General features: G+C 39.4%; 1 protein-coding gene across 1 annotated transcript in view; it reads left to right on the top strand.

The window, feature by feature from the left end:
- Nucleotides 1-27,452, top strand: part of LMBR1 (limb development membrane protein 1) — a 60,119-nt gene that overhangs the window by 10,856 nt on the left and 21,811 nt on the right. The window contains exons 2-7 of the mRNA XM_083406614.1: nucleotides 4,495-4,567; nucleotides 8,040-8,079; nucleotides 9,329-9,468; nucleotides 14,823-14,926; nucleotides 25,111-25,237; nucleotides 25,620-25,688. Of these exons, the coding sequence (XP_083262740.1) occupies nucleotides 4,495-4,567; nucleotides 8,040-8,079; nucleotides 9,329-9,468; nucleotides 14,823-14,926; nucleotides 25,111-25,237; nucleotides 25,620-25,688 (553 nt within the window). The remainder of the gene's footprint in view (nucleotides 1-4,494; nucleotides 4,568-8,039; nucleotides 8,080-9,328; nucleotides 9,469-14,822; nucleotides 14,927-25,110; nucleotides 25,238-25,619; nucleotides 25,689-27,452) is intronic.

Here is a 27,452-nt window from a genome sequence, read left to right on the forward strand (position 1 = left end):
AAATAAATTTTGATTTGATATTCTTTGCAGAAGTCTGTGAGTGGCATATCTTTATTTATGATGCTTGAGTTGGATCTGCGTGTAGCTATTAGTACTTTGTTTAGTTGCCAAATGGCCCTGAAGGACATAAGCATTTCCTTATGTGAACACTCTTGCATTAGAATCAGCCTGTTGCCACCTGCTGTATAGAAGATTGCTAGTTGTAATTATATTCACTGCTTTCAATTTGGAAAACTGTTCTAAATTGTTCTAAACCTTTTACTGTGGTTTACAGTTGTAATGCTTTGCAGACTCAACAGTAGTACCACTAAGAAAGATAGTTTAAGGAAGGCATTGCTGTCAATTCCATGTATTTGTGTACACATTCAGCATTTTTTGATAAACTTCCATTTTCCCTGACCACTAACCATGCTGGCTAGGAGTGATGGGAATTGTAGTTCAACAACACCTGGGGACCCAAGGTTGAAAAAGGCTGCACTATGGCCTTTCCAGGTTTACATGCAGTTCTGTATCAGCAGTTTGAAGATGGTGCACAAATGGCACCGCCAGTGTGGTGTAGTGGTTAAGAGCGATAGACTCGTAATCTGGGAAACCGGGTTCGCGTCTCTGCTCCTCCACATGCAGCTGCTGGGTGACCTTGGGCCAGTCACACTTCTTTGAAGTCTCTCAGCCCCACTCACCTCACAGAGTGTTTGTTGTGGGGGAGGAAGGGAAAGGAGAATGTTAGCTGCTTTGAGACTCCTTTGGGTAGTGATAAAGTGGGATATCAAATCCAAACTCTTCTTCATTTCCTGCTGCTTTTATTCAAGAGTTAATATACTTCAGGGCATTAATGTGGACTGCCTCTCACTTTTTGGTGTTTATTTGCTTGCTATGAGTTATTATAGCTTCTTGTCAGACCTGCATCATTTGACCTTTTTTTTGTATGTAGTATTTTGCTATTGTAGAACCATCTCTTGAGTTGGGGTTGGGGGAATCTAAGGAATGATTTAGGGCTGTAAAATCTCCCCCTGCCCCAGATTTTGGACCTTTTTTTTTTTAAAAAAAAAACCAACCTTTTAAGTACAGCATCTGATCACTAAGAAGTTCTAGAGCTTAAATTCAGTTACTTTTGCAAGTGATAGCCATGAGAAATGTTGGTCCTTGGACACAATATGCTTGGAATGTGATAATAACATTGCCAACCTTTCTTTGCCCTATTACAGAATATATTGTGTGTAAACTTCTAGGAATGGAGAGTGGTTAAATCACTAGAATGAAACATTGTATGTAAAACGACATGGCAGCTGCCAGTGCATTCTAATGACAGTTAATTTCACTTGTATCATTTTGTATTTTGGTTGTTGGAGTCTCAACCACTAGCCAAACAGCAGAAAGATCCTGTGCAAGTGAAATTAACTATCTATAGGATATGCTGGCAGCTGCCATCTCTTATGTATAATGTTTCATTCTAGGCGATTCATCCAACCACTCTAGTTCCTAGTGCCTTCATCTGCCCCCGCTGTAACAAAACATGTCCCTCCTGTATCGGTCTCTATAGCCACAGCAGATGCTGTAACCCTCCAATGGTTTGACTTCATCCCCAAAGGCACACTCTTCCATTGTCTCTCTAGACACATGGGTACCAACCATGTTGGTTAGTTGTAGATCACTGGATGAGGTTTAGCATGAGGAAGAGGCAGTGGCATAGCGTGGGGGGGTGCAAGGGGGGCCTGCCGCACCGGGCGCAACATCTGGGGGGTAGGGTTAGGGGGCGCAAATCCACGGGTTAGGGGTGCAAATTACTTGCCTTGCCCCGGGTGCTGACAACCCACGCTACGCCACTGGGAAGAGGTGAGGAAAGGATATACTTTTGATTATCCTCTAGCATCACCTGACAAATTGTTTATAGACCCATTTCCTACTCTATCCTAAAAATACACTGTGAAGATCACTGTGATGAAATTATGGGCAGCTGCAGTTGGAAGTCAGAAATTGATTGCATGTGCAAATCCCTGCATGGCGTTAGGTGTTCTCTTAAAAAATGTGAACTACCTTTATTCTGGCTTTAAATCACACTGATTTAATTTGGAATAATAGATCTCTCGCTGTGGGTTGGAAGTACTGTTTCAGAATTAAATATGACCCTGCTTCCAGTCAAATTGAACTTGGCAAAGCAGGCCGTAAGTGTTTTTGCATGAGAACGTAAGTGTTAGCCAATTAATTGTAGATAATGTATTTTAAAATAGTCTTTGCATAAACAACCCTCTAGTTTTTTCATTATCTCCTTCCTGAAACCCTGAGAATGAAGGATAATAGAAGCACTCTGCAGGGTTTTAATGACAAGTGCTGGGTAAGATGAGCTGAACCAGGAATGGGGTACTATATGCTGACAAGCGCTGGCCTGGAGAGTGCTGATGTGTCCAGTCATTTGATATAACTGGTTATTGGCATTTAGAGATAGCTAATTCGAGTGAAAGCACAGTGAATAAAGCCAGAGTCCAAAGAAATTGCAAATTAATATACTGTTCAGGTACAATCCTGCTCAGATTAAGTCCTGACATATGCATGGGGGGAAGGGAATATTCTACTTCCATCCAAATATATAGTCAATCTTCTTCTTTGGCGATCACTCATAGCTGAGTAAGATTGTCTTCCATGAATATGGTCTTAACAGTGTGTCCATAGGCAACTGTGGAGACCAGCTCTGGATCCAGGTAGCAATTGATCACGGCGAGGATTTGCCAAACGTGCCTTCCTCTTAGCTCATTTCTCCCTTTCATCCTGAGTTCATTCTTCTTCAAAGTGCATGATGCCTTTCAGTCAGTATTTAACGTGAAACTCAACTTTAAAGTTTAAATATATTTTTATGAAGAGTTATTTTTGTTGTTTTATTAATCTCTATTCTGCTTTTCTACTCAGACATTTAAGGCACAGTTGTGCCTTTGTACTTTTAGTATTATTATTAACTACTCTTCTTATATACGTAATGCCAAACCATGGTTTGGTGTTATTCCTAAACCAACAGACTGACTACTAAACATGATTAATAGTAAAATGGAATTTGTGTATGTGAGGAGTGCAATACTTTGGCCATTTGCTATCCATGGGCAACATTACATTGCACAGACATTCATTATTAGAGGAAATACTAACTTTCATGTTGCATTTTTCATCACATTTTGTATCGGAATGTTTCAGTTATGGTAAGAGTCAAATGGGACCTGCAACAGAATGTTGCAGCGTAGAATATCCTATTCAACCACTGCAGCCGTTCTTTCTTTCTAGACACTTGATTCCAGGGGCAGCCATCTGGTACCCTTCAGGTTCTGTGAGCTACAACTCCCATCATGCCTCATTGTTGACCCTGTTGTCTGAGGCTGGGAGTTGCAGTCCACAACAGCTGGAGGGCACCACATTGCCAACACTAGTTTCTATTAGTATGGTGATGATTGTAAGATTTTTTTAAATGAAAAAGTTCAAGGTCTGACAGGATATAAAAGAATAAATCAGGTTAGAAAGATACATTGCCACTGATTTCCACTGATCACTCTGTTCAGTTGCCAGTCATTGTAAGAAGGAAGACATACAGTAGTAGTTGTTTTCCATGTAGCACAGATTGCAAACTTTATACTTTGTCCTTTGACATGAGATGTTTTGCGCAGCCCCACATTCTGGAGTATTTGCTCGCTGGTAGGTAAGTGTGCATAGGATTGCAAGCCTTAGTCAATTATCGGTTGAATTGGGGATTGGCATCCCATAAATTATGAATTTGAATAGTTGGGTTTTTAGTGTCAGATTGTGGGGCTACTACAGGAAGTGAAATGGTTTAAAACCTTTAATTAACTTCCCATTCATTTTGTTCCTACTTTATTTCTAACATTTCTGGCTTTGTTTTCCTGTATTATATTCTGGGTACAGTAGTTGTCTACATGTCAGTGGTTGAAAGAAATACAAATGATTAGTATAAAGTTCAACACCATTTTAATGCATAGTTTATTTTCTCACAAGCGTGATCCAGTAAAAAAAATACCTAGACTTGTGCAATGAATTAGCAGACTTTGTGTGTTGCAGGAGTGCTGGAGTGCCATTATTGCATCCTACTGGTGTTCTGGGTCAGTTGCCAGATTAGATCTTCAAATGTGTTGTGCAAGCAAAACAGAAGTTTGCTGGCATGCTCACTGGACAATAAGACTGGCAGTATTAATACACATTGTTCCTGAAAAATGATGGATTAATTCCTTTGCAATCTGGCCTTTTTAATATATCTTGACTAGTTAAGAAGATACAGTGGTGAATTTTCTTATGTGTGGCCCTTGCAGCAGTAAAATTGGTACTTTGGAAAAGCTACAAAAATAGCCAAAATAACATAAGCATTGCATATTAGTAATTATACTTTTGGTATAATGTTTTCTTTCTATTTATTATAGGTTGTGTCACTTTAGTATTTTTGAAAACTAAATTGCTGCTTGTTATATGATGTGAATCTCTTCACTCTGTAACTTTCTTTTTCAGATCTGTTTTCTTCTGTTTGCTATTCTCTATATTGTTTCCTACTTCATTATCAGAAGATACAAGAGGAAAGGAGGTAACTGTTTTTATAGTCATATGTAGACTGCAATCAAAATGGGAAATAGATGAGATGCTCTTGATGATATTGGGGCACAGTGCCAAAAAGGTGTTTTGGGTGATGAGGGGAAAGTTTGTGTTTGACCAGAGAGCCGTACTATTTTACATGATCTCTTCGTTGTATTTGCCCAACCTTTATTTCTTTCAGTGTAAGTTTCCCAACTTGTTAGGACTTTAGCTCTTAACTTGTGCCTGTTTTCTTCATTTATAATTTTGCAAGTTGGTTAATAGAAGGTGAAGTTTATTTATTTAAATAATTTATATATTGCTTCTGATAAAAGAATCTCCAAGTGGTTTACCATCTAAAATTCCAATACTAAACTGTTAATATGTATAAGAACAAATAAGTACTAAACTATCCATACAATCTAAAAAATAATCAACAATATAAGTAAGTAATGTAACATGTAAAATGGGCCAATAACCTAGTGGGGCAAAACCTGCCCAGGTAGATGTGTGTTAACAGTCTTGGAAAGCACCTTACTGCAATTGCCAGAAAGAAAGCTCATTGTCTGTGCCATGCTGCCACCTAGCTACCAAATGTCTACAGACTGCATGGTGGCAATCTTCTTCTTTGGCGATCACTCGTAGCAGAGTAAGATTGTCTTCTATAAACATGGTTTTAACAATGAGTCTACGTGCAATCTTATTAACAGTTGCATGACAGGGATCCTAGTGGTACAAGTAGCAGTATGGTTGCAGTCTAAATAAATATGGGTTCAGGATTGCTAATTTAGCTTACCATTACTATGTCAGTAAACGATATACTATTTAAGGGTTTGAGATTAAAGTTTAACTGGAGGGCTTATATTAACTTGTATTTTTAATGTAAGATCCACGTATTGATGGTCAGTGTATCCAATATGTTATGGTTTACTATTACTGTTAGTACTATTTTCCCTGTTTTTCTTCTTCTTTACTTTATTCCCCATCTTTTCATGATATTTTCCCCCAATTCCTTGTTAAATCTGCAAATTGAAAAATTAATAACACATAAATAAACTTAACATCCAAATTTATTTGTACTCAGTTATGTTATTATAGGGGACGCGGGTGGCACTGTGGGTAAAAGCCTCAGCGCCTAGGACTTGCCGATCGAAAGGTCGGCGGTTCGAATCCCCGCGGCAGGGTGCGCTCCCGTTGCTCGGTCCCAGCGCCTGCCAACCTAGCAGTTCGAAAGCACCCCCGGGTGCAAGTAGATAAATAGGGACCGCTTACCAGCGGGAAGGTAAACCGCGTTCCGTGTGCTGCTCTGGTGCCCGTTCGCCGGAGCAGCTTCGTCACGCTGGCCACGTGACCCGGAAGTGTCTGCGGACAGCGCTGGCCCCCGGCCTCTTGAGTGAGATGGGCGCACAACCCTAGAGTCTGTCAAGACTGGCCCGTACGGGCAGGGGTACCTTTACCTTTATGTTATTATAGACAAATTAATTGACGGCAAGACTATCCAAGGCTTCTGGCCATGATGGCTATGTTCTACTTCCACTGTCAGAGGCATTATTCCACCAACTATCAGTTGCTTGGAATTGCAGGTGGGCAGAAGGCTGTTGCGCTCATGTCCAGCTTGCAGACTTCCCACAGGCATCTGGTTGGTCATTTCTTATCCATCAAAAACTATACTTGGGTAAGAGTAAGCTTCTAGTGGCTTGCACCATCAAGCCATCTTGACATTTTTCTTCACTTTCATCTCTAACATTGTGTATATTTATAAATGTAGCTTTAGGAAAATGAATTCCTTTAAACTTTGACATTTCTCTTTTTTATTTAAACATTTATGAAATACAGTACTTTTATAAAGTACAAATATGAAGTATGATAAAAAAATATGAAGTTTGATTTAAAAAAAACCTTGCATAATATTTTTATTACTTTTTCATTTCTATTCTGACAATATTTTAATGGAGCTTTCTAAAGTTTCAAAATTCCAAAACTGTATTTTTCCTTTTTTTCTCCTTAAACATGAAATTTTGCACTGATTTGTCAAATCATATATATAAAATTTCTTAATACAAATCCCAATAACTAATACGGTTTCATATTGTCTTGCACCTTACCGTTGGAACTTTTCAAATTAAACCTCTTTTCAATCGGTTTCTCATTTCCTATCTACCCTGAGTTGTTTTATTTTGGGGTTGAGGGGTTGTTTCTTTTCTGCCAGTTAGGTCTGGAGAGCAGGGCGAATTCTCCCCCTGCAAGATGAGACAACAGTCTTGAGGAGGCAACAGTCTTGAAGACCCTGCCTATCAAGGCCAGAGGGGGGGAGTCATCCTATTCAGAGAATGTCTGCTAGTCCAATCTGTAAATTCCAATTCATGGTAGAACACAGAGGAAGCACAATTTCCATTTTCCATTTTCTTTAACATTGTTAAAGTAAAGCCAAAGTGCTAAGAAGTAAAGAAAGTGTGATAACAAATTAAGAATTGTACATACAGTCATACCTCGAAAGTTGAACAGAATCCGTTCCAGAAGTCTGTTTGACTTCCGAAATGTTTGACTTCTGAAGTGCGGCTTCTGATTGGCTGCAGGACACTCCTGCAGCCGATCGGAAGCCACGGAAGCCCCATCGGATGTTTGGCTTCCAAAAGAACGTTTGAAAACCGGAACACTCACTTCTGGTTTTCGATATTTCGGGAGCTGGAACATTCGACTCCCAAGGCGTTTGGGAGCTGAGGTACGACTGTTTTCTAATTTCCCCCAAAATTATGTTCACTCCCATCTACAAATAAAATTTTAACCTATGGTTTCAAAGTGCTTTGAGATTTCACTTCTCTTTATTAATGGAATTTTATTGTTGTTATGCTTTGCAGTGCCATGGTATTTTTTTTCTTAATATTGATGGTATATAAGTGTTTGCAAATAAAATAAGCATAAGATGGCCTTAGGACATTCTACCAAAGCAAGCAAGGGAGGAAACTTAAGTCACTTGTGCTTCCTCTGTTGACATTTCTGGGTCTCATTTGAGGGTGAAGGGAGAGATGTTTGTTTTGTTTATGCACTGGATAACATGGACTGTGCATTTTGCCACCGAGATGTGTCTCTTGCCTATGTAAAAGTTAAAAACAGCCATAGAGGAAGAATGAGTGACTTCCCCATTTGCTGCCTCATTGACTGTCCAAAGGCAGTCAGTCAAGAACAATAGGTTTTGTAAACTGTGATGCAGACTCAAATGCTGAATTCGAGATTAGTGGAGGAAAAAAGCTTGTATTTAGGAGCATTGTACTATGACAGCGCAAAGATTGCACTATCTTGCTGTGTAGGCATCTGTCTTTAAGGCAAAGACTAGGGCAGTCTAAACAAGGGTTCACTTATTTGTAATCTGTGCATTTTGATCACTTTAACTTTTTTATATATATAAAAATGTTGGAAAAGAAGTAAAAAGCAGGCAACAATTGTCTTGGAAATAAAATGTAATACAAATATGCATTATTTTTCAGATGAGCAAGAGGATGAAGATGCTATTGTCAATAGAATTTCGTATGTATACGTTTGTATGTATATGTATATCTTATTTAGGCTTTCATTACCTTTAGGGTGCTATGCAAATATGGGTCTGGCTTGTACATAACACTAAACCCACAGACAATCAAATGAATCATGGATTGTTTTTCCAAAGTTTTATTTGTTTTCCAGCTGTTCTTGCCCCATGCTGTTGTAGTTTTTCTAGAGTTGGATGGGCAAACAAACTGTGGTTAAAGAAGGATTCTGGGTTCACACGTAACATCAGGCCAATGTTTGGTGAACCAAAAACAATCCATGGTTTCAAATCACTGAACAAACCATAGTTACGCTTCTGGTCAGGATTCTTACATGACACTAAGTCATGGTTTGAATTTATTTTAATAAACCATGGTTTAGTACAATGAATGAATGAGGCCAAATAAGTGTTTTTCTGTTGTAGAAGAAGAATACTCTTATGCTCTCCAAGCACAAAACTAAAAATAAACTGCTTGCATGGCTTTTTAGCTCTTAGTTTTTGATAATGGATACAGTGTTTATGAATCAAATAGCCTGATGAAAGCAAAAACTGAGAATAGAATCTGCATTCCCAGTATTTAAATTTTCTTTAAAACTTAGGTGTCCATTGAGAATTTTGACTTTTTGAATAGCTTTTTATAAGAACTCTTACAAAAGTATCATTATCATAACCGGCTTTCCATATGATATGGGAGCTGCAATCTGACAATTCACAGCCCAGAGCCTCCTTATGCATGCCAATCTAGTTGTGCTGTTCTTTGGTTTGTGGCATATGTGTGTGTTTGCCTTTTAGTATTCATCTGCAAACCAAAATTTGTTTGAATTTGCTCCCATGCAGAGCTTTTCATCACTTCAGCAGTATTAGACTTTTACAGCAGAGGGAGCACTTTCATTAACCTTGACTAATTTGACTTGCTTGGTTTTCTTTAACACATTCAGGAATAGTGTTTTGTGAGGTATAAGGAAAGATAAGGAAGTGAGCGGATGGTGTGCTAATTGAACTGCTTAGAGGCCATTTTGGTATGTGTAAGCCATATAGAAATTAATAATAATAGCAGCTAAAATTTGATAGGTCTCCATTCTATTTTTTAAAACAATTAAACTTTGCATGTTGAATATTAGCTCTGGTGCCTGCAAAGCAGTGGCAGTTATGCATTGAAGCTCTTTTGAAGCTGTTTTCATTAACTTAACAGTTTGTGTCTGAACTGCTGTATTAGCAGTAACAATAATGCTTCTTTTTGATTTTCAGGCTATTCTTGAGTACATTTACTCTTGCAGTTTCAGCTGGTGCTGTCCTTCTTCTACCTTTCTCAATAATCAGCAATGAAATCCTGCTCTCTTTTCCACATAGCTACTATATTCAGTGGTTAAATGGATCTCTAATTCATGGTTTGTATTATATAATTTTAATATTGGTACTTGAATTTGAAACACAAAATTATCTTAAGTGTACCAGCTATGCATCAAATCAGAACCATTAGGGTACACAGATTACCTTAGGAAATATTGTCTATCCTAAGTAGGGGCATCCAGTAAACAGGGCAGGTAATCTTACCTGCTTTTCATCTTTAGAATGCTCTTTTTTCATAAGGGCTCTCCAAATCCTGAACTTGTGCATCTTCTGCAATTGATGCAAGATGCTTTTAGTCAAACTGGCTTTTGGTGGCAAGGGACACGGTACAATAATTAGCGTTTTCTTTTCCACCCTGAGGTCTTGGGAGATAGTGACTGTAAGCCCAGTTAAAACAACAACAACCAAACAAACAAACAGGACTTCCATTGGATAGATCAACTTAACTATTTTTCAGAAGGGGTTGAATGCTTTCTTTTAGACACTCCTCAATTATCTATACTAGACTTGTGGGATGTGGCGGCATCCCCAATTAGTTGTCATTCTGGTTCTGTGTGGGAAGAATGAAACTTGGGAAGAGTGGCTGCTTTGTTTTCATTATAGGGTTTCTTTTTATGAGGTCAGAGATGTCCTGCTCTACTTCTATCCAATATTCAGATTAGTATTCTGAAGCACACACAACTGGCGTTCCACAGGTGATAACGCAAGCAGTGTAGCTGAGAGTCAGCAGTGAACGGTATGTGAATTGCAGTCTGATGACGGTCATAGATTCAAACCCAGGGGTAACATGGTTCAAAGGTAGTCTAAAATCAAAACAGAGGGAGGCCCAGCAAATAGGTAGACAAGGATAGCTGGTGCAAAGACTTGAGCCTTCAGAGCCCCACCAGAGCACAGCTTCAGACCATCCATGTTGCCTGAGGAATTTGTTTGTTTGGGAAGAGTAGCTTGTTCAGGAGTATTCTTTTACTCCTGAGGAGTTCTTGTTCTTCAGGAGTGTACTACGGTGTTGGGTGGCCGACGGAACTTGTAGTGTTGGGTGCCTGTGCTCCCTAAGCCGCTTGCCCCCCCAGTTCTGTGAAGGGGCTTCCTCTGTCTTGAGGAGGAGGAGGTTGGGTTGTTGTGCCTTCTGAGGGCCCAGATGCCCCTGCTTTGCCTCACAATTCATTGACAGGCTGCTCCTCTGTGATGTTTGCCCCAGGGAGCTCCTGGTCTTCCTCCAGCATGCCAATAGCAACAAGCTGCATATGAGAACCCACATATCCAACTGTACAATAAATTGATTTAAGGGGGCATGAGATAAATGAAGATCATCAATGGTAACTCTGCTTTGAGTGACTGATGTGTGGGAATGTGTGCATAAAGGCTGCCATTCTTTTTGGCACTTCAGTTTGCAGTGCAGAAGCAAGATTCTTGGCTCTTGGAAGACAGGAATTATCCCGTTTCTTTGCCTTGAAGATGAGAAAGCTAGCGTGGTGTAGCAGTTAGATTAGGATTTGGGAAACTCAGGATCAAATCCCCACTTAGCTATGAAGCTCACCACACACTATCTCACCTGCCTTGTGAGGGGGCGGTGAGAAAAAGCTTATGTGCCACTTTGAGCTCCTTGAAGGCAAAATGGAATATAAATTGAATAAATAAATTAGTGACGTGTGAATAAAGGGTCTGTGAAATAATGACCTTGAAGTCACCATATATTTTTTTTGAGGGGGAGGTTAATTGAACAGGTGGAATATACTGCTTAGTCAGCAGCTTAGAATCTCAGTGTGATATTGGATGTCATATACAAAGTTATACAGTGGTACCTCGGTTTATGAACTTAATCTGTTCTGGAAGTCCGTTCTTAAACCAAAACCGTTCTGAAACCGAGGTGCGCTTTCCCTAATGAGTCCTCCTGCCGCCGGTGCTCTTCACTGTTCGGATTCCGTTCTTAGACTGAGGTAAAGTTCTCAAACCAAGACACTATTTCCGGTTTGTAAACCAAATTGTTCTTAAACTGAGGTACCACTGTATTAACTTTAGTTAGCTGCTGAATTTGTGTGCTTGGGGGTCCTCAGTCATTCTGATGAAGTTAATTTGTGGTATTTTTTATTAAGCACCAGCATGGATTGTTTTAGATACTTAATATTTTTAATTCTTGCACTAGAATGTGTTATGTACCTTGAGTCCTTCATAGAGAAATTGAATTAATGAAAATATATTTGTGTATCTTCTGCCCTGATCTGGTACCCGGGGGGTACACATGGTAGTTTAAAACCAGAAGCTCCTACATGAAGTTTCTTTATCTTATTTTGCATAGTAACATCTGTAATCTACATGTAAGCATACAATTTTACAGTCTGCTCCTGTGGTAGATTCCTTTATAAAGGATGACTAATTGAATTCAGAAATCTTTTGAAAACTTTGAAAATGCATTGTGCTTGATACAAACACCTAGGGAATGCCAGGTTTATTACACTTAGAATCCTAGAATTGTAGACTCGGAAGGGACCCCAGTGATCACCCAGCCCAGCCCTCTGCAATGCAGGAATATGCAGGTGGAACATATGGGAATTGAACCCACAACACTGGCATTATGAGCACCACACTCGTAACCAACTGAACTAACTGGAATAGGCTAGTGATTGTAGTTCCGTTATTCATTTGTAATGATTCTGAAAGCCAAGGTAGATAACCTTTTAAAGTGAAAACAGTAATTTTAAAGTATGTCTAACACCAGATAAATTTAGCTCAATTTCAAGACCCTTGAGATATTAGAACTTAAGTAATGCATAAAATGAACATGACAAATGTGAGGTTGTTGTTATCTCATATGCGTCCAGCAGATGGGGATAGAATATTGTGAAAATTCCACCTCCACACCATGCAGGATTGCATTCTATTCCACAAGTACTGTCGGCAAGGGTGAGGCTTTATCAGAAGTGGTAACATGCTTGCTTAATTGCAGTTTTCTTTCACTTAAATGCTTTAACATTTAGATTGTATCAGTTAAGCTGGCAAGGTTTGTGTGGGTTGCTCATAAAATCCTTCATACATTGTAGTTTGTCATCAGCCGCATTAATGCTTAGGGTGTGGTTGCTCACCCCATGTTTTGCGCACCCAGCCAGTTTACCCCCTCCCCGCACAACCTTTTGTTCCTCCTTTGTGATATCCTCTCTTTGGGGGTTAAAAGAGTTACCGGCAGTAATGGGCCTATGCTTCTTCATACATGTAAAAGCAATTTTTGGCACACAAATATTTGTGGACAAAGTGAGTATAGGAGAACAATTAGGTGTGCATAGCAAAACATTCCAGACATATTTTCAGGGTGTAGTTTGATTCCCTGCTCCCCTTGACGGAGATCTTGCACAAGCTGCTCGCCTCATAGGCTCTTCTAAAGAAAAGAGGACCAAACTTTGAATGGATGACGTTGAGTTTTGTGTTGCACTGCCTGCAGTAATTTTTAGAGAGCTAGACAACATGTGGCATGCAACTGAGCCACTTCAGATGCTAATCTATTATTTTATTTTATTTATTTTATATACAGTCACAGGGCAGTGCACAACATAAATACACAAAGCGAAAACATGAAATGGATTACATAATATCAAAAGAAATCGCCCCGTAAAAACACATTTTAAAAGCCCAAGATTGCTTAATCTGCCAAATGCCAGGTTTTATAGGAACATTTTTGTGCAGTGCCTAAAGATACAGTGGTGCCCCGCAAGACGAATGCCTCCGAAGACGGAAAACCCGCTAGACGAAAGGGTTTTCCGTTTTGGAGGTGCTTCGCAAAACGAATTTCCTATGGGCTTGCTTCGCAAGACGAAAATGTCTTGCGAGTTGCTGCGATTTTTTTCCGCTCCCCACCCCCTTTTTCTAAGGCACTAAGCTGCTAATAGCCTTTTAGCAGCTAATCTGCTAATCCCTTAAGCCTTTAATAGCCGCTAATAGCCGCTAAACTGCTAATAGCACTAATCCGCTAATGGGGTTGCTTCGCAAGACAAAAAAACCGCTAGACGAAGAGACTCACGGAACGGATTATTTTCGTCTTGCGAGGCACCACTGTATGTCATGAAGGCACCAGGTGAGCCAGAGCCTCCCTGGGGAGAGCGTTGCACAAATGGGGAGCCGCTGCAGAAAAGGGCCGTTCTCATGTTGCCACCCTGCAGACCTCTCTCGGAAGGGGGCACATGAAGAAGGGCCTCACATGATGATTGCAGGGTCTGGGGCAGTTCATATGAGGGATGCAGTCCTTGAGGTATTGCGGTCCTAAGCTGTTAAAAGCAAATAGGTCAAAACCAGCACTTTGAATTGGGTCTAGAAACCGATTGGCAGCCAGTACGGCCAGGCCAGGATCAGAGGTCAAGGAAACTTAACAGGGGCATATTTCCCCATCTCTCCTCATGACAGAGGCTATCATACAAGCAGTTTCTGTGCCAAAACCAGGCCAAAACCCTGATTGAAATGGATCTAGAAAATTGGTTTCCTCCCAGAAGAGGAATCTAGTTTTCATACTAAGTACAGTGGTACCTCGAGTTACAAACGCCTCAGGTTACAAACGCTTCAGGTTACAAACTCGGCTAACCTGGAAGAGTTACCTCGAGTTGAGAACTTTGCCCCAGGATGAGAACGGAAATTGTGTGCCAGCGGCGCAGCGGCCGCAAGAGGCCCCATTAGCGAAAGCACGCCTCTAGTTAAGAACAGTTTCAGGTTAAGAATGGACCTCCAGAACGAATTAAGTTGGTAACTATAGGTACCACTGTAATTCAGAGTAGTGAAAGTGTCAGTGACCATTATATTTGGGTTCTGCTGTTAACACTGGAAGGTAATAATTAAATGATATAGTAGTCTTTCATAAGCATATGAGTATAAAGTTCAGCAGTGAGCTGAATTGTGGACAAACACTTTTGGTATGAATAAATTTCACAGAACCAACATGTTTATTCCGAAGATTTCACAAACATGGCCTTTTCCCTTACCATTTTGCTCATTTTGGCTGACTCTGGGTAGCCGCTTTGGCATACTGTATTTCTAAAAAAGCAGGATATCTGTGCATTATAGCCAGCCAGGGATCATACAACCAGTGTACTGATGTCACGCTGCCATATAGCCAATCAGATTCAGCTACAAGACATTTGAGAAACCAAATCAAATCAGGGCAATGGTGCCCTGTTTTACATGTCTCCCACATTGACAGCTTGGGGAAGGGGTTTTGCAGGATAATAACCCCCCTTTTTTGCTAATTTCCCCACCCACTTTCAGCTATAGTAAACTTGAAATCATTAGAAATAACTGAGCATGTTTCATCACTTCAGTGAGGGTGCTGTGGAATAAATGATAGAACTCATTTTGTGTTATACTTTAAAGGTTCTGCAGTTTTCACAAGTAACACATACATTTTGTTTTTCTCTAGGCTTATGGAATCTTGTTTCTCTCTTTTCCAACCTTTGTTTGTTTGTACTGATGCCCTTTGCTTTCTTCTTTCTGGAGTCAGAAGGCTTTGCTGGCTTAAAAAAGGTGCGTGGATATTAAATATATGTGAATGTGATGGTTAAAATACTATGAGCAGCCAGCAATGCTATATATACAAAACTAATGGCCAGCTTTTAGAATCTATGCTAAAACAAATTGATGTGTGTTAAATGATGATAGTAATTGGCGTTGGCAATAATTATGTATAAACCTGAGTAATAGGAACTTAAACATATTTTATAGTAGCAACAAAACTCTTGGCTGGTATGCATTCAGGCTAGTCCTCTTAATATATTAGGTTTGATAACCTTGCTATTACAATAAAACAAATAACACAGTACACAAATAATATTTTTGAAGGAGTATAACAAATGAGTGAGTGAGAGATTTATTTAGGGAATTTATATCTGAACTACGTTATGAATCTTGAAGGGGCCCAGAAGCGACCTTAGTCCCATTGCTTTACAATTTTGGGTCTAGTAGATCCAAATTGAGTCACACGACTTAAATTGATTAATTTTTGGTTGTATATATTTCAGCAATCCCAAAGTTTGAGAGTCAGTGGACCAGATGCTGTAACAGTACAGTGATCTGTTGTGGAACAACCCCATTGAAGAAAATAACAGTGGTTACCCAGACATTGCTGGTTGCAAATGGGCCCCCATAACTGTTCAAGCTTCAGGGCCACAAAAAGATAGGTCCACCCTTGGGCTGACACTTAAAAAATTGAGTAAAATTTTGCACCAGGCTCACTGTGACAGCACTCTGGCCTTCCCCTCAAAACACACTTCAGACCCCCCCCCCCTATTTACAAGTCCTGGTCTCAAGCACCCAGAGACTGCAATCAGCTAAATAGAACAGCTCCTGACTGCTAACTCCTCCCATTGTTTGGTATGGTCTCCTTCTTAGTCTTAGTTTCCTTCTGCAGGTTATCCTCCACCTCTGCCATCTGGATAAACCCTTTCCTCTTCATGTGGAATCCCCATAGATACAATCTAGAAGTCTCCTTTGTATTCCTGTTCAGACAGATTTATATTTTGAAGCCCAGACAGAATGCATATGACAGCATATGAGCATGAAAATGGTTCAGATATCCCACTGATCCTGGAATCTGCTAGTCAGGCCATTGGTCAAACTCGGTCAGTAGTGTCAACATGTCTGACTGTGGCTCTCCAGGTTTTTAGACAGGAGTCTTTCTCACCTGTACCTGGAGAATTGAACCTGGGGCCTTCATGATGCAAAACAGATGTTCTGCCATTGAGCTGTCGCCCTTCACTGAATATCTGATACCTGCATTGCTTCACAGGTGGTGGTGTATGAAAATGTACATACCATGCTTGCAGAGGAATTTTTGTATCCATTGTGTGTGTGTTTATGTTTATGAAACTTTCTTACACACACAATCATACTCCTCAATAAATGTAATGGAAATAGGTTTTTCCAAAATAATGAATTTGTTTTTCACTATATAAAAAATGTAAATAAAGTAGAGCTAAAAAAAAGATCTGTGTAAATGTGCTTCTGGATAAATTGATTAAATGTAGCAGCCTGAATATAAACAATTAAAACTCTTCACCTTTTCCTTGTATCTATTTACACCTTCCTTTAAAATGGCAAATTTCAGGGAGCAAGATTAGGTGCTCCCAAACCATTTGTTAATGGAAGTAGGTGCAAGTTTCTATGAGGATGTAGGTGATGAAGTGAGTGAATTCTGAACTATCTAATTCAAAGCATGTGAATTGATGTTTGATATTACTTTATGGTGAGTATTTTTATAGCATTTGAAAAGCCATTTATCCTCCCCCCGAACAAGTCCTGAGCTTCTCCCATTAGGTAGGACTACAATCTGTATCTGATATCTGAGGCCTCCACAGATGTAATGATACCAATCCCCTAATCATCATTATGGAGCTGGGATCCAGCTAAGGAATGTGCATTTTCTTTAGAAACACATACTCTCTCCCCTCAGTCCCTCTTCTTTTGACATGATTGTTGTTATCTCTGTGCTGATTTTGGAAACAAGTCTTGGATAGTGTTCACCATGGCTTTGTCTCTGGACCATAGCTATACTGCTTTTGATTAAGGCTGATGGGAATATGTAATTCTGCTACCTTTTCCTAACCCTATTACTACTATTACTGTTTATCTGAAGAAGTGTGCATGCACACGAAAGCTTGTACCCAGGAACAAACTTAGTTGGTCTCTAAGGTGCCATTGGACATTTTTAATATATATTTTGACCGCGTCAGACCAACACAGCTACCTTCCTGAACCTATTACTACAGTTAAGGAATAGACAGTGTTAAATTTGCAGTTATGAAAGAAAGTCTTCTGTTTCTTTTTGGGTACCAGCTGATGGCTTGACGGCTAGAACTTAACCCCCTACCCCAGTGTAATATATTGTATAATAAAGTATGACATATTTTGATAATGATAAGTAGGCCTTAGTAATGTTTATAACAACTAGACTAATATTTTCTGTTTGTTTAAAAAAGATAAATCCTCATCACTACCACTCTCTGTTGCTTGCAAATTTATTGTGAGTTATTCTGTTCTAATTGATGGCATTCATTCTCTATGGCATATGGTTTTCTCTGGAAGGCTCCCATTGATTCCCTTGGGCAAAAGTTGTTTTTTTTAAACCACTTCCATATTACACAGAGATACAGATACGGAAATTGGCCACTCACCACGGATGGATGCAGTGTTCTGAAAATCAAACTAAACACGATTCTCTGTCTAGGGTTTTAATTAAACCATTCTGTTAATTCAGACAGGATATTTTAGGCCTAAGGGGATTAACTCACTGCTTTTTAAAAGGGGCTTAAATGGCCTTTTCCCTTAGTCCACTGTTACATTTTTTTATTGGGTCTGCAGTTTTCTCCATATTCTTTAAATTGTAAATCTAGATAGATCCGTCTTCACTCTGAAAGCTGGTTTTCAGTACTTACATCCTTGTTAAATGTCTTGGAGTTCATTATTGCCTTGATAGTAAACAAACATAATTGTTTTAGTTACCCAAATTATTTCACCTAGGCTTACTTTTAGAATCTCCTTTTTCACTTATTCACTCATTGTGATACACAAAGCATTAAAAGCACATAAGAAAGGCAATGTAATTAATTTCCTATATTTTAATTCTTGATTTATATTTTACCCAAGGAGATTTTGTTCATCTGCTGCTGGACTTTTTGTTGTTGTTAATATGCAGCTGGTGCTTCAGCTGGTTCTTTTTGAAATAATTTACCTATTATGTGAATTGGCAGCTTCTCGGTGTCATTGTGTTAGAGCCAAGCTATGCTTTCCTATGTGGAAGGTATCTTCTACTTGTGAAAGGACTATTTTATGCCATGCACTTGAGCACTGTGTCAGAAAAAGGAAGCTAAATCAAGGATGTTCTTCTGCTTGCGCAAGCAGAAGCATGAGAATTGTTGCAGCGCTGTGTGATGGTCTGAGGAAGCTCTTCCGCAAGCATTTCCAAAACAGCAATGGGAATGTCCTTCTTTCCCCTCATGGCTCTTTGGAGCTAGTGTGGTGTAGTGGTTAGAATGTCAGATTAGGGAGAATGTCAGACTAGGGAGACAAGGGTTCAAATCCCCACTTGACCAAGAAGCTCAGCGAGTGACATTGGGCCAGTCACAGTCTCTCAGCCTAACTTCATAGGATTGTTGTGAAGATAAAATGGAGTGGGGAGAACTATTACACCACCTTGAGATATAAATGTAATAGTGACGCAGGTGCTGCTGTGTTCTAAACCACCAATCCTCTTGGGCTTGCTGATTGTAAGGTTGGCAGTTTGAATCCACATGACGGGGTGAGCTCCCATGGCTTTGTCCCAGCTCCTGCCAACCTAGTAGTTTGGAAGCACACCAGCATGAGTAGATAAAGAGGTACTGCTGCAACAGGAAGGTAAATGGCGTTTCTGTGTGATCTGGCACTCATCATGGTGTTCCATGCACCAGAAGCGGTTTAGTCATGCTGGCCACATGACCTGGAAAAGCTGTCTGCGGACAAAGGCCGACTCCCTCAGTCTGAAGCGAGATGAGTGCCGTGCCCCAAGGTCAAATTCAACTGGACTTAACCGTCTAGGGGTCTTTTACCTTTACCTATAATACATACATGAATGCATAAACAAAACAAAACAAAACAAACACCATTGCCTTCTGAGCCTGTGAGCCAAAGAACTGTGGAATTAGTTCTTGATAACAAGGACCTTTAGACATGTTCTTTTCAAGATAGCACCCCCCACCTACGAACACAAAAACTCATGAGTTTTTAAAACAGTTTGTGACAAGTTTATCAGCAACAAAATATTGCAATATAACTTCTAGAATACTATAACTTGTAAGGAGCTTACAAGTGGTCTTCCTCTGATGCGGCTGCACAGTTTTGCATCAGGTGCTTTGATCACTAGCACTGCAATTGGGACCCGTTCAGTTGGGAACCATTGTGGTATGTCCCAAGCAAGTTAACCCCTCGTCAACTTACATAAATAGGACGATAGGTGATGAGGGTTTAACTAGGGCCCTCCCCTCTTGGGTGTGCAGTTCAGTTTTTTGTTTAAAATATGTGTTCTTCATTTACTTCTACATTTTTCTATGTATCTTTGTTTTGAGCTGGGGTGGGAGGTATATAGTTCTGTTTAGATGTTTTACAGAAGGACACAGTTAACACCTGCTACAGCTTGGCGAGTCCGAAAAACTGAGCAGAGCGAGCTGACATCTCACAAATCGTTGCTCCTGCCTACGACATGTGATCAGAATAGAACAGAATAGGCTCCCCTCTCTGAATTTAAAAAAAAAAGTTTTAGACTTCAAAGTTGCTTGAAGTTCACCCAATTAAGCTGATTTCTCCCTCTTATTTCTCAGTAACCTCATTTGGTTCGATTGTATTGCCACTCAGCCCCCTGAGTTTGCTATTATAGGGGATACGGCATGGGGATGCAGGTTGTTGGAAAGGAAAGTAATTCTTAAATTTCCACGGTCCACGATAAACCTTTTGCATTGGCTTAAGGAGCTATTTGGATTTCGGCCTATATGTTGAAATCTCAGCTGTCAGTGTATGTATGTATTTTATTAAATTTCTGTCTCTCCTTTCCTCCCAAAGGAACCCAGGGGAGCAGTGCACACAATGTGTACACAAAGGCCATAAGTTCAATCTGTGTTTATTCTCAATTGAAAGATAAATGCTGTTTATATGTGTTCATAACCTAGCCATAGTGATGCTTCTTGACATATCATCAAATGCATTATCATAGTAAGAAGTGCTTCTGAGGGGGCACCATTTGTATTTTACTGAAATGTGAAATTTGAAACATGAATAAAAAACACACACCATAGCATACTTTCACCTTGGGTTTGTGTGTGTGTGTGTGTGTGTGTGTGTGTTTTGCCCTTGAAGTTATGGCATAAAATTTACCATGAGCGACAGCAACATCCTGACCAATTATGCAAAGTATCCAGACATCTTCATGTTTGAAACACAGCACAAAAAGTCTGTGGATTAAGAAGTTAACTCTGAGAACATCAAAAGAGAGTGCTTGATAATAAAAGCAAATGGTAGAAAATTTTGAGGTAACTTCCTTGCTTAATTAATTAGGTAGGCCAGGTGGAAGTGAAGAGGCCAGTGTTGGTGCTCAGAATATCTATAAAGCTGAGCAACATGACAGCACAATAGAGGAGGAACAAAGATTGTTTTAATATACTTCTATCCTGTGTCACAGTTTGAAATTGTCCTGGTTTATGTCCCTTTTGGCAAACTTACATAAAAGTGACCCTGTACTGTATTTTATGACCAGATGACTTTCCCCCCCTCAGTGGCTAATTTGTATCAGGCCCCCAATGTTAAAGAGACAGAGAAATGAGTAGGAAGTCTAAGCCCCTATGTCTCAAGGACGCTTCATTGCGTTCTTTCATTATTTTTGCTCGTTTTTTTGCCACTGATCATCCATAAATTGTTGGAAATAAGTGATTAAGGAAGTGCTGCTTAGTGTTAGTGGCACATGGATGTTCTTGGTGAGCCGTTTTTTTTTTGTGGGTGAAAGGAAATCAAGCACTGCGAAAAACAAAAAGGAAGGCTCCTGCTGGGAACCTTTCAAGGAAATTTAACTTGCATAATGTTTTGATCTTGGTGTTTGTTACAAAAAATAGAGCAATATTTCACCAGCTGTTGTGTGTCAAGTAGTAACCCCATCACCACTTCCACCTCTCCGTCTCTAGCATAGAACAGTTGTAATAAGAAAACTGTTTAAAAATAAAACAGGCTTAGCCTTATTTTGTGTATAGATATGAGTGAGAGACCACTGCCCAAAAGACTTTATTTATGACAGCTCAGTGCTTCAAGTTATGTTAAGCATTTCTGTAGTTCTTCAAAATCGTTTCCTAAATTTTCAGCAGTGAGAAATAATTTGCAACAAGAGACTGCATAGCACTGTACAGATAATACGCAGAGGGGAAAAAATCTATAAAACTTCAGTTAAGTAATTTACACCTTTGTGGTGATTTTAGGTCCTATATGTTTTTTAAACAGGAAAAAAGCAAATTAGTGCTGGCTGTAGATGACTGATACGTTGTGACTCCTTAGTTCAGAGGATCATTCCTGATAGATTTTGGAGTTCATAAACTACGTTATTTGAAATTTCAGCTCTGCCAAGAATAGCAGGTTTAGAAATTGATGGAGCAGCTTTATATATAGGTTTAATGTTTGATTTTTTTGGCAGAGAGACAATCTTATTTGGCATCATCTTTGAATATTGTTTAGTACAAATGCTTTAGATCTTGGCTTTCTTGCCAGGTATCTTAACAGACTTTTACATGTTTTAAGAAGTAAGTGCAGAATTATCTTAACTGTGATGGAATATTTGTAGTGCATCACTTAGCGCATTTGTTGTTAAAAACATTTTATGCCTCCAAAAAAATTCTGGAATAACTTTAATCCCTTTTATTTCTTGGTAATGCTATTAAAGACAAGGGCAGCTCTTCACGGGGGAATCATCTCTTGATTAAACTCTTGCCTTTTTCCCAAGCAGGGTTTTCTGTATAGCTTCCCAGAAAAATTGTTAATGAGAAGAGAGTTCCTTTATATGACAGAAGCCCACTCTATGCCTGCTTAAATACCTGAAGTTTGGGATAAGCACAAGCTACTCTGAATATTGGCTTTCCAAGCAGAATAATGGAATGTGGTTAGGAGTGTGTGTTTATTTGGCATTTACTCTCATATTTATTTGTCTATAAAAATCATTCATCACAGACTGAAATTTTAGTGCTCTGATCTCAGCGAAATGTTTACTGGTATGCAGCCGAATTGTGCTGCACTATATTACACCCCATTTGATTTTTCATTACCAGAACTAGAAGCAAAAGTTATTTAATCAGTGACATCAAAGGCTATCCAATGTTTTGACATGTGCTAAAATCTTAAGTTAATATTTTCTTTAAAATTCATTTAAAACATACTACCATAGGTGTTTTGTTTAAAGTGGCATCCTCGCTGGCTTAGGGCTTTCTTTGCAGCTAGTGGCTAAGTCTATTATTAAACATAAATTTGAAAATCCTCGAACTATAAAAGCCACAATATAGGACATTTGATACTATGGTTGCTAATTAAAACTGCAGCAGCATTGGTGACTTCAGGGTTGTAATCAGTACAGATGATGGGCAACAACCCTGCCCATTCCTTTGCTGACAAGAATAAATTATATGAAACAAATGAATTTACATATTTTTTCCTCATTCATTTTTGCCTCATTTTTTTATTTTTTTAAAGTCCTGGAGTGGTATTGGAATGCTAAATTATTGTGCTAGCATTAGAAAAGAATATTTTTATCAATATTTTCTTCCTAAGTACAGCTCCTAGAAAAAGAATTAAGCAGGTGTCAAAAGTTCTGGTTGGGTCTGTTTCATGGGTGTTTCTCAGATTTGCCAGTTGCATAGAGGGCAGTGCCAATAAAAAGTAATGCTAACATACATTGCAAGAGGCCAAGATGTTCTGCCAGAATTGTGTGTTAAATCCTGAGTTCTGTAGAAACATGTCAGCTTATTGTTCAGGCCCCTCCTCTACTTTTTTTAAAGGAATATGGCTGTTTTAACTTCATTGATAATTTAGTGTACTTGAACTCCTGCATTGCTGATTCAGTTTGTTGAAATAGACAGCTTAAGTTTAAGATCTTTGAAAATTTTAATTGACCTTTTTAATCAGTTTGACTTTTGTCACCTAATAATGTTTAAGGTTTTGGTATTGAGCTATAAAGCCTTAAACAGTTTGGAGCCAGGATACCAGAAGGAGCTTATTCTCCCTGTTTCCCAGTGCAATCCTATTTGTATTTAAAAAACACAGTTTTGTTCCCCGACCTTGGCTGCTGCTTGTCATAATATTTCTTTCCTAGTTTTTATTTGCATTTTCTCCTTGTATTTTAAAATTTTGATAATTGTTCTACTACACCACTTCAATACTTGACGTGAAAGGTGGTATCAAAATATTTTAAAATAAATATGTATGCAAATATATTATTTTAAAATGACTCTTAGTCTAGTGTTCTTATTTGATGTTTTGCTTCCTTTAATATATGTATATATTACTGCTGATAGATAGCACTTTGGGGCAAGCATTGTAGGATATGTAGGTTTCCACCAGCCTACCAAGTTCATTTACTTTTAATGAATGAGAGAGAACAATTTTCGTTAGACAGTATGAGGCTTCTGTATGTCATCCATCCATGCATCTTTTACCCTGAGTATATTCAAAAATTGTGTTGCTCCCCTTCCATTTAGGTCTGTTAACTCTTATTCAAGTTTCTTGACTCTCATGTCCCAATAGTGAATAATTGTAACAACAAAGGCAGCTTCTGTGATTTTCACTAATTTAATGAGGACACTAGCTACAAATGCATATTAATGTAAGCCTCAAGCATGACTGCAGAAAGCTCCAAATCTATTATACCAACCTAACAAGTCAGGCTTTTCTCACAATTAAAAGAAATTTTATCTGTAGTCTAATACACACTGTCTTGACAAGACTTGATATTTTTTCATTTGATTCTGAGTCAATAATACTTAATATTTGATAGTCAATCCATATAATTGTATGTGTGTGGTAGCCTGGTGTGTTTTCTGCTTCTACTTATTCCTGGAATTTTCCAAAAGTACAAAAATCTGAAAATTTTAAGTCAAAAGTTTGATCTAGAGTCAACAGGGAACTGTCATCAGAAAACATATACTTCATGAATGGAGAGAAACTACCCTCTAGGTATAAGTTGTAAACACACTTATTGAGGCATGTCTTAATGTGTTTCAATTGACATAATAGTAATCCTCTTTAATACAGATTTATTAGGGGAGGAGAGAGGGCTTCTTTCTTAGTAATTATGCTTTGTGGCTTCCTAGTCTCTCATTGCTTCAAGACTGTAAAGTCAGCTGCCATTCATACATGAGCTGAAAAGTTACTTTACAGGCATATTCTGCTTTTTAGAAGAATTAATTATCAGTTCCTTTATGTGCCTCTGCAGGATGGCTGTAATCGTGAAAAGAAATGAGATAGACATAGGGAAATTGGATTTGGAAGTATAGAAGGATTTTTGAAGTGCTTTTATGAAAATGAAGCTAAGCTTTTAAAACTTGCAACCTTCCCTTGCTGAATTGAAAGTAGCCCTCTGCACTGCTGGAACTTTAAAGTGAGGATCTGGGTGTCTGGCCCAGGAGAAGCTGATGTGTGTTGGGCCATGTTTATATCAAACCCAGCCATCTCCAATAACCTAGATGCGAAGGAACTGGTATTGCATCTCAAGTATGTGTAGTGCTGTGCTGTGCTCTTGAGGGTGTTCACATTGCAAGGAACAGAGCAGAAACCATTATGGTGGAAGACTGTATTTGGATTGGCACATTGTACTTGAGCAAACTAATGCCGGCTGGATTACATACCATACTTGGTTTTCCATTCTCTTGACTGGAACTGTAGATAACATTTGACCAATATCCTTTCTCAGCTGAGTGACTTAATAAAAGCAGTTTGTCATTTGAAAACGCTCCTGTGAAAATATTAAGATTTATGGAATAAAATTGTTAAAAACTGTGATGCCAGTTAGTAACTGTAAACTGTTGTCTGCGGCTTTAGAAGAAGAAAGTCTAGTTTAGGCTCTCAAAAGTCGCTTATGGAAGGAAATATATGGTGATCAGCTGTGTGTGGGTCAATATATATTTGTGTGTGTTTTAACTGCAAGTCATTTTTTGTTACAGGGGATCAAAGCACGCATTTTGGAAACCCTCGTTATGCTCATTCTTCTTGCACTGCTTATCCTTGGAATCGTTTGGGTGGCTTCAGCTCTCATAGACAATGATGCTGCGAGTATGGAGTCTTTGTATGGTACGGACATCTTTATAACATATTCTGTTGTTTTCAAAACATTGATATGAATAACTTGCAGTTCTAGGTTCTAACCACTGCGGTGAACAGAAGGTATGAGGAGTTGCATTTCTCTGCTCAGCAAGAGTCTTAATCGAGGTTAAGGCAACTTGACAGATATATGCATTCATAGGATAGATTTGTCCATGTCTTCAGTCATCCACTGTAAAAGTGTTAAAGTAAATGTTTGTGGTCCAAAAATTTGTAAGCGTGGTAGTATAATTGTTTACTGAGACAGCAGCAGAATGATTGCACGGTGATTGGCATACTTTTCCCCAAGTTATTGCCCAAATGAGACAAAATAGTGTACAAGCTGAATCCATTTTACCTTTTTTATTTTCAGATCTTTGGGAATTCTACCTCCCTTATTTATATTCCTGTATATCACTGATGGGATGTTTATTACTTCTACGTAAGTCTTGCAGTATATACCAGAAGAGGAAGTAATGCATATGTAATTATTCTTGACGTTTTAGTATCAACGCCTTTATCCTTTCACCCCTGGCTATTTGTTTTTGTTAGACTAGTATTAACAACATTTGTTTATAAATCCACTCACTAGTTGTGAAAACTTCAGTGCTGGAAAAACCATATCTTGGCATTCATAACAGCTCCTTTTCGTATGTAAAAAAAATGTAAAGACTTGTTTCTTACATCCCTCTGTTTTGAGTTTTGTCCATTATACAGAAGGGAAATTGGAGACCGCATATTTGAGAGCTAGCAAGGTGTCATGAAAAGTTACAATTGTAGTCTGCAGCGTATGAACAAAAGGAGACAGCATGCTTGCCAGTTGCCTGAACCTGAGCAACAAATAAACATCTCAGGACAAAGCTGCGTACAGTAGCTTGGGTGCCCCCAATGAAATATACAGAAACAGCGGAGCCTGTCTTATGCCAGGTCAAACTTCACCAAGCTCAGAATGGTCTACTCTGAGCCAGTGTGGTGTAGTGGTTAAGAGCAGTGGACTCGTAATCTGGTGAACCAGGTTCAATTCCCCGCTCCTCCACATGCAGCTGCTGGGTGACCTTGGGCTAGTCACACTTCTCTCTGAAGTCTCTCAGCCTCACTCACCTCACAGAGTGTTTGTTGTGGGGCAGGAAGGGAAAAGGAGATTGTTAGCCACTTTGAGACTCCTTAGTAAAGGTAAAGGTACCCCTGACCATTAGGTCCAGTCGCAGACGACACTGGGGTTGCATGCTCATCTCGCTCTATAGGCCAAGGGAGCTGGCATTTGTCTGCAGACAGCTTCCGGGTCATGTGACCAGCATGACTGAGCCGCTTCTGGTGAACCAGAGCAGTGCACGGAAATGCTGTTTACCTTCCCGCCGAAGCGGTACCTATTTATCTACTTGCACATGCTTTTGAACTGCTAGGTTGGCAGGAGCAGGGACCGAACAACGGGAGCTCACCCCGTCGCGGGGATTCGAACTGCCAACCTTCTGATCGGCAAGCCCTAGGCTCTGTGGTTTAGACCACAGCGCCACCCGCGTCCCCTTGAGACTCCTTAGGGTAGTGATAAAGCGGGATATCAAATCCAAACTCTTCTCTTCTTCTTCTTCTTGACTGGCAACAGCTTTTCACGTCTCAGACAGCGATCTTTCACACCATCTATATGGCTTTAAAAGGGGGTTAGACAGATTCATAGAAGAGAAGTCCCTCAGTGGCTTTTAGCCATGACAGAGGCCGTGCTCTGCCTCCACGAATGGTGCTCAGGTCCTCCTTACAGATTTCCTGTAGGCATCTTGACCACTGTAAGAACAGGATACTGGGCTACATGGGCCATTGGTCTGATTCAGCAGCCTCCTCTTATGATGTTATGCTACCTGATATACTTTTAGCTGGAGATGCTGGGGTTTGAAGCAAGGCCTTCTGCATGGCAAAGCATATGCTCTGCCACTGACCTCTGTTTCTATCCCAGTATATGCTCAGAGTGCAGATGCATTTGTTAAAAGGGGAGGGATATTTATTTACTTATCTGCTAAGTATATTTATGTTGTCACTCAGTGACATTGCTGGCTGGGCAACTTGCAGCATAGAAATACAAGCTTACAAACTGAATCTAATTTAACTTTTTACTTGAACGATAAAACTTCTACAAGATGCTCCCAGGAAATTCATTATTGGTGGCAGAATATTGGCAGGATATTGACCAGTAACAGGGTGGAGGTAGTTTCCC

Source organism: Podarcis tiliguerta (assembly GCF_965153285.1).
Source record: "Podarcis tiliguerta genome assembly, chromosome: 12".
Lineage (NCBI taxonomy): Eukaryota > Metazoa > Chordata > Lepidosauria > Squamata > Lacertidae > Podarcis > Podarcis tiliguerta.